The sequence below is a fragment of the Marmota monax genome, unplaced genomic scaffold, assembly GCF_021218885.2.
Source record: "Marmota monax isolate L192 unplaced genomic scaffold, Marmota_monax_Labrador192_F-V1.1 WCK01_AAM20220418_F8-fsc00586, whole genome shotgun sequence".
Classification (NCBI taxonomy): Eukaryota; Metazoa; Chordata; class Mammalia; order Rodentia; family Sciuridae; genus Marmota; species Marmota monax.
In genome coordinates, this window is record NW_026695027.1 from 15,439 (window position 1) to 24,283 (window position 8,845).

General features: G+C 35.9%; 1 gene segment (V, D, J or C); it reads right to left on the minus strand.

Moving 5' to 3' along the window:
• Nucleotides 1-399: 399 nt before the first annotated feature.
• Nucleotides 400-953, minus strand: LOC124081430 (T cell receptor alpha variable 9-2-like). The segment is given in 2 exon segments: nucleotides 400-740; nucleotides 861-953. Coding segments are annotated over 2 exon segments (387 nt in total).
• Nucleotides 954-8,845: the final 7,892 nt, after the last annotated feature.

Genomic DNA, 8,845 nt, shown 5'->3' on the forward strand with positions numbered 1-8,845 from the left:
TCCACTCTGTGTTAGGGAGACCTTATGCAGATGTCACCTTCTCTTGTACATTTATCTCTCTAAAAAATATAATGAGCCGTAGCAATGCCTACCAGCGTGACCTGGAACAACATGTGCAGTCTGGGTTTTGTCAGCAAGGATGAGAAAAGAGACCTCTTCATTGTTTGAGTGGTTTTACCTTGAAATTACTTTGGCCCTGTGTGAGGAACTAACACTGTCAGCTTCTGTTTTCCCTGTGACTAAGGAAGAGCTGAGTTGGAATATGTCCATTCTTTGTTCTTCTGCTCTAGATATTTGTTTGATTTTGTGTCAACCAAAGAAACTCTGTGGCACACATCACAGACTGTGCAGAATGGATCCCCAAGATAGACACTCAGCAGCCAGACCCCTGGGTGCTGCTCAGAGTTTGTGCTCAGCTCCCCCTGCAGTTTCTGCCACTGTGTCACCCAGAGCACAGTAGTACACAGCCGAGTCTGACTCTTGGACAGAGGCTTTCTCCAAGTTGAAGGAGGATGCATCTTTCTTGTATGTGGCTTCAAAATCTTTGTTGCTGACCTTATCATTGGCCTTCACAGCTTTCAGGAGGAGCTGTAGACCTTCTCCAGGGTATTGAACGTACCAGAAAAGTACAGGGTAAACTATGGTTGTAGTTGAGTAAGTGCAGTTTATAGTCAGCAAAGCCCCTTCTGACATGGTCACATGGCCTGCTGTCTGGGTCACTGAATCTCCATGAGTCCTTCCTTGAGGGGAAAATACAATTCTATCACCTTGGTGATAAAACTCTCAGATAAATTCATGATTAAAGAATTTTCTGGCACAACAGAAGAAAAAGTCCAAATTTAAAAAAAAATTTTACTCACCAAGTATCAAGAGCATCACAGTCACTAAGGCTGGAGAAGTGTCCATCTTTAGTGAGTCAACTAAATAATGTTCTTGATTCTTAACATGAAGAATGGTGAAGTCTTAGTGAAATGATGAACCTAAACCTAAAATTCACACAGGAAGTGAGCTAGTGTTAGGGAGCTGCACCCCCTAGTGGGCAGGGACTAAACTGTGGAGAATAATTTCCTGGACTTCTTCCAGAATTCAGCTCTGTTCTCATCCCTGACTTTACTTATAAGCACATATCTGTCTTCAGGTGGCCCTTGTAAATTTAAGGCACAGCTATGATAACCTCTAAGGTCTTCTTTATTTTTAGGATTCTACCTGACGTGTAAATGCTTTAGTAGAGTATCCCAGGATGTCTCTGTAGCCCAGAAAATATTAATATGGGCATTTTAATAAGGCTGTTATAAGCACAGGTATCAATTGTGGGTCAACCTATGATCACGGTAATGTCATGAAAGAATTATATGAAGTAATAAGACGTCAAGTTGTTACTGAGTGTCTCTGTGTTTTTCAGTACTGTACCTACATGTAGAGCAGTATTTGACATTTACTCGGTGCACAATTCAAATTTGTTAAATGAAGCAAAAAACACAAATAGGTGGCTACCTATTTCACTACTGTGGGAAATATCATGTTTCTTAGAGCTCTTTTCCCACAGATTCAGATAAAAGAGCTCTTGAAATCAGAGCCAACCTGTGACTATCTTCTCAAATACAAACCTAAGTAAAAATTTCAGGTCCAGATGCAGAAAGACAAGCATCACATGTTTTCTTTCATATGAAAAAAAAAGAAAAAGATCATCTAAAAGTAGAAAAGTGACTATCAGAAGATGAAGGGGACTCGTGGAAGGTGTCACGGTACAGTGTAATGGAGAGTTAAACAATGGAGAAGGGAACAGGATCAAAGCATAATATATTCATGTTTGGAAGTGTTACAATGAAACTCCTTGAAATTTATACAATTAATAAGTATTAATAATTACAATTTTTAAAAGAAAAAATGATATCCAGGCCCAAATATTATTGAGTTCACACCCCTTCCTCTCCATCACCTTCCATCAGCCTTCTCTGTCCAACTAACAGAAACTGACAGAGAGCTATTCTAGAAAGTCTGAAAAACTAGTTACAAATTCTATTCTAATATATGATAAGAATACAAAGTAGGATGGGATGATGCTGTGTTGGAACAGAACAGCACAGCATAGAGTTTCATTTTTTCAAAGTAAAAAGCTTTGCACAGATGGGTAGTTGCCCAACAATGTGACTGTACTTAATACCACTGGACTGTGCACATGCAAACAGTGGAATGGTAAACCTTATGTATTTTGCCAGCATTTAAAATACTTTTTTAAAAAAAATTGAAAAGATTATTCCATAAAGACTTCCACGTACATTCCTGCTTCCCAAATGAAAATATGGGAAAGTTATAATACAGAATTGCTCAACAACCAACCACTCAATCATCAATCACTAATCCAATTTTAAGGCATGAAAAAGTAGGGAAGGAGGAAATCAGGGAGAATGAAGATTTGGTATTGTGAGATATTGATGGAGCACAGAAGGCCTGGGGTGTGCTAAATGAACCATATGATGGCATCAAATGCCTTTGTAGGAGAGGTAAAGAGAAGGACAAGAGCAGAGAAAAGAGAGATGTCACACTCTGCCCTTCACAATACCCCTCTAGGAAACAGTAATTATTGATCATTTTAGGGATAAAATTCATATCAGGCAGGTAGATTTAGCATATGGAAACTGATTTCTTTTGTGCTAAAGGCTGTTAAAAGCCCATTAAATGGAACAAGTTCTCAGGTCAAAGTTTGTCACACAGAAGGTATTCATTGGCCATTTTGAATAAATATGTTATTTAAGTAAATGCAGTTTTAAAAATCAAACAGCATTATTCTGTTAATCAACCACCTTTTGTTTTTTAAGTTCTTCAATTTAAATATCTGAATTTCTCTGCAAGAATTAGTATTTTTTTTATTATGCTGTCTGTCATTTTTCATGTTGAATTAAGACTTGACTAACTCCATAAGATAAAATCTAATTGTCTAGATAGTTTATATACACTGAAAATTAACCACACCCTGAGAGGGAGAAAATCTTAGGTATATAATCAATGATTTCTTTGTTTAGAATACTGGTAAAAGTAAACATATAAAAGAACAATTTGAGGGCGTAGACCCACAGATGAATATGTAACAACAAAGAGAAATTAAATTGAAGATAAATATAAGAAACTTCAAAATATAATTGAAGAACATAAAAGACCTTTTATAAATTGATAAAATTAGAAAAGAAGGTGGCAGATTAGAGAAGGTTGCACCTGATAGCAATTCCTCGGCACCAGGCTTACAATGTGGGAAGACTGCTCCCCAGTGAGGTGGGTAACAAAGGGAACTCACTGAAACTCAGTACTTCACAGTAAAAGGTATTGTAGAGACACAGAATGTCAGAAACTTTGAACAGAATGTAAAAAAATATGCATTAGAAATGCACCAGCTTGGCTGATTTTTTTTAAGTTCTTAATTTAAATAGTTGTAGCCACAGAGAGGAGGGGTAACCAGTGGCATTGAGAAGATGGTATGGCAAATAACAACAAAAATAAATAAACTAAATGTTTGAAAAAATGTTGTTTGTCTTGGGGGAACCTGTGTGTTAGAACAGGAGGCTAAATTTAATGAACAAATTGTCTGTGGGGAAAGTGGTTCATTGAAAACAATCAGTTTCTCAGGACCCCAGAGAAGATAGTTCAGCAGGATCTGAGATTGCTGGCCCAGAAATGACTATAGGTCCAGCCTGGGAACTATCTATAAATGCTGCACAGCAGTGAGCAGAGACAAAGCAGGAATGAATAAAAGAAGTAGCCAGCAGTTGCATATTCTGACCTTCAGTGTATGCCTGCACCAGAGGGATTAAAACAGGAACAATGAAAACCTTTGTTGTTGATGTCCCATAGGAGTTATTAGGAAGACACCTACAGTGCCCACACAGGAGTGTCTACACTCCAGAGTTGCTACCTGGTGATTCACATTTATAGCACTGAAGGTGAAACCTGTGGAGGATTAGTTTGTATTCCTTAAAAGTGGATTTTACTGAAGGCCCCAAACATCCAGATGTAGAGAAGAGATTGGCAGCTCCCCAGCAATAAGAGGTATGGATCAATACCCACCAACAGAGTTCCAAAATTCACTCAAGACTAAACCCCAACCAGTGGACTTCCAATTTAGAACTCTGCATCACCCCCCACTACAGAATTACATGACTCATGAGCACTCCCCAGTCTACCCAACCTGTACTGGGAGACCAGAAGCTAACACCTACCACACCCCGCTGGCAGCTAGGTGATGAACACACAGATATTGAACTTTATAACCCCAGTACTTGATCCAAGAGCTGTAGAATTTAAATAAGTATGAAGAATGAAAAAAAGACTCCCAAAGTGCAAGAAATAAAATCAAGAATCAATAAATGGGGGCTGAGATTGTGGCTCCATCGCAGAGCACTCGCCTAGTATGCATGAGGCACTGGGTTCAATTCTTAGCACTATATACAAATAAATAAAATAAAAGTCCATCAGCAATTGAAAATATATATATATATATATATATATATATATATATATATAAATAATCAATAAATGGGATGGATTCAAATTAAAAAGTTTCTTCTCAGCAAAGGAAAAAATCAATAATGCAAGCAGACAGCCTACAGATTGAGAGAAAATCTTTACCACATGTACCTCCAGTAAACATTAATCTCTAGGATATATAAAGAACTCAAAAAACTTAGCACACACACACACACACACACACAATAACCCAATACCAAAAATGGGCTAAGAAACTGAACAGACACTTCACAGAAGAAGAAATATACTGGATCAACAAACATATGAAAAAGTGTTCATCATCTCTAGCAATTAGAGAAACACAAATCAAAACTAGACTAAGATTTCATCTCACTTTTGTCAGAATGGCAATCATCAATACATGTATGAAGATGTGAATTCGGTGTCAATATACCAAATGTGGTATATATACAAACAGAGATATGATAAATTGTGGTATAAAAGTATATTAAGAATTGTAATGCAAAAAAAAATCAATAAGAGAGCTCATATATAATGGCATAATTTGGTGTGAACATACTTTATATACAGAGTTACAAAAATTTGGCTGTGAATGGATAATTATGAATGTAATGCATTCCACTATTGCCATGTATGTAAGAAATAAAAATAAATAAATATAAAAAAAGAATACAGGCAACAATGAATGTTGGAGAGGATTTGGGGAGAAAAGGTACATTCATACATTGCTGGTGGAGCTACAAATTGGTATAACTAATATGGAAAGCAGTATGAAAATTCCTCAGAAAACTTAGGAAGAAACCACCATTTGACCCAGCCATCCCTCTCCTTGTTTTTTTTTTTTATTAGTTGCTCAAGATAATACAATGGTCTTGACATATCATACATTTGATTCAAATAGGGTATAAATTCTCATTTTTCCACGTGTACTCATTGCAGGATCACATTGGTTATACATCCATGTGTATACATACAGCAATCCTAGTGTCAGTTGTATTCTGCTGCCCTCCCTATCCTCCCCTCCTCTCTCCTCCCCTCCCATCACTATTCTCTACCCATTCTACTGTGACACTTATCTCTCTCTTTCTTTTTTTTTCTTCCCTTCCCCCTCACACCATCCTATATGTATTTTGTGAACCCATGAGGGTCTCCTTCCATCTTCCGTGCAATTCTCCTTCTCCCTCCCTTTCCCTCCCTCCTCTTTTCCTTGTTTTCTGGTAATCTTCTTCTCATGCTCTTCCTTCCTACTCTGTTTTGAGTCACCTCTCTTATATCAGAGAAGACATCCGGCATTTGTTTTTTAGGAACTGGCTAACTTTGCTTAGCATAATTTGCTCTAGTGCCATCCATTTCCCTGCAAATGCTATGATTTTGTTATTTTTTAATGCTGAGTAATATTCCATTGTGTATATGTGCCACATTTTTTTAATCCATTCATCTGTTGAAGGGCATCTGGGTTGGTTCCACAGTCTAGCTATTGTGAATTGTGCTGCTATGAACATTGATGTAGCTGTGTCCCTGTAGTATGCTCTTTTTAGGTCTTTTGGGTATAGTCCAAGAAGGGAAATAGCTGGGTCAAATGGTGGTTCCATTCCCAGCTTTCCAAGGAATCTCCATACTGCCCTCCAAATTGGCGGCACCAGTTTGCAGTCCTACCAGCAATGTACAAGTGTACCTTTTTCCCCACATCCTCCCCAGAACTTGTTATTGTTTGACTTCATAATGACTGCCTTTCTTACTGGAGTGAGATAGTATCTTAGAGTGGTTTTAATTTGCATTTCACTGATAGATAGAGATGTTGAGCATTTTTTTGTGTACTTGTTGATTGATTGTATTCCCTCCTCTGTAATCAGCATACTACAAATGCAGCCATGTCAATGTTTATAGCAGCTCAATTCACAATAGCTAAACTGTGGAAACAACCTAGATGTACTTCAATAGATGAATGGACAAAGAAAATGTGGTACATATACACAATGGAATATTACTCAGAAATTATGGATTTTCCAGTAAATGGATGAAGTTAGAGAATATCATGCTAAATGAAATAAGCCAATCCTAAGAAAACAAAGACCAAATGTTTTCTCTAATATGCAGATGCTAATTCACAACAAGGCAGGAGTCACTACAGAGGAATAACATTACCTTAGATTAGGTAGAGGGAAATGGTGAAGGGAGGGGATGGGAGGGGATGTGGGATAGAAAAGATAGTAGAATGAAACAGACATTATTACTTTGTGTGTGTGTGTGTGTGTGTGTATATATATATATATATATATATATATATATATATATATATATGACTGCATGACCAATGTGATTCTGCAACATGTACACTCAGAAAATGAAAAATTATATCCCCTCTATGTATGATATTTCAAAGTGCATTAATGCATTCTACTGCCATGTATAACTAATAAAAATAAGTAAAAAAAATAAAAAAAGTTTATGGTATGCAGTTAAGTTACTTACTCTGTACTAATTTAGCGATCTTTGGAAAATCACTTCCATTTTGTCCTATGTAATAGGAGAATAATTATAGTTTATATTTATGCACAAGTACCTCTATATGGACTATACATTTACCACAGTTTAAACACCTATAAGGAGTATGTGAAGGAAATGTAACATATTGGAATAAACATAATGATGTTCCTGATGGTAAAAAAAAATTATACTACATATACACAATGGAATTTTCCTCAAATTGAGAGAGGAATGAAATTATAGAATTTACTAGTAAATGAAAGGCAATGAAGAACATCATACAAGGTAAAATAAGCCAGACTCAAAAACATCAAGGGCCATATTTTCTCTCTTTCATGGAAACTAGAGTAAAATAAAGGAAAGAAGGAGGGAAGGATTGGATATTATAAAGATAATAGGTAAGACGAATAGAGTTGAAGGAGATCAAGATAGAGAGAGGAGGGATGGTAAAGTGGACATAATGCAAAATTAATTTTAAAAAATCATGCTATGTGTATACATAATACACCACAGGATTTTTCAACTTTATGTGTATATAGAAAGACCCAATCAAAAATACATAGGTGAGGGGAAAGAACACCAGTAGAGTAGAGAAAAGGTATATGAGGAGAGGGAGGAGAGGAAGAAAAAGGGAAAACATGAATTAAAATCAAATTCTAAGCATATATGATTGTCTCAGATTAAACCCAACTACTATGTACAACTGTAATACTTTAACTTTTAAAAAGTTGAGAAAATTAGCACTTATCTTGATATTTCATGTGTAAATATGTTCAATAGATGTAATTCCAACTTTCTGTTTTTGAAGCATTTTTTGGTTTTGTATGTTTTTTTCATTTGGTTTGGTGGAGGGTTATTGAATATGGAAAAATTGGGAAAAATTTGAACATTTATGTTAAAAAATAACTCTGCAATAAATTACTAAAAAATAACTCTGCAATAAAATCTTCATGGTAAATCTTACTGCTTAGAAGTGATTTGTCCTTACAAGTAATAAGTTTTACTATTTTCTGTGACTGGCATAGAATAAAATAAATTGAACAATAAAACTAAAAAAATCAAGCAGGAATATATTAATACTGAGAATGGGAATTTAATATTTTTAAAGTATGGTAACTGTTTTAGGAAAAAATATTCTCTTATCTACCTGTAAAGAGGTCTCTGTGGGGTGGATCCTCCACATACCCAAGAGCTATTAGTTACTGAACTTTCTGTAGAAGTGAAGAGTGAGACAAAGATTTCAGTATGGGAATGGGGCTCTTCCATGGTAGAGTTGTTGAGAAGATGTAAGGAACTTTTAGAGCATAAGGGATGTAGCACAATAGACAAATTTAGAAAGTAACTATGAACACCTTTTACTCAAGAAAGGCAAACATAAGTCAAATTTATTAGATTGTATGAAACAGCATAATTTTTCTTAAAGACACATGCAGATTTCAAGGCCTTCCTTATTTAAAAATACACTAGAAACACAATCTTTATTCAATAAATACTTAATGGAAAATCTAAGAGTTCATATAGATTTTTACTACTTTTCAGTCATAAGTTTCTGAACTACTTAAGCCAATTCTTTGAGCTAAATTTTATATCCAAAGGACAAATTATTTATTGTGCTAATTCTTCCCTTGTTATCTTCTGTCAAAAATTTTGAGCCAAGTGTGGTGGCGCATGCCTGTTATCCCAGTGAGATTGTGAGAGGAGGATTTCAAGTTCAAACCAGCTTCAGCAATGAAATGAGGCACTAAGCAACTCAGGGAGACCATGTCTCCAAATAAAATACAAAATAGGGCTAGGGATATGGTTCAGTGATCGAGTGCCCCTGAGTTCAATGCCTGTACCAAAAAAGAAAAAAAATCTGTATTCACCTTCAATCCAGAGA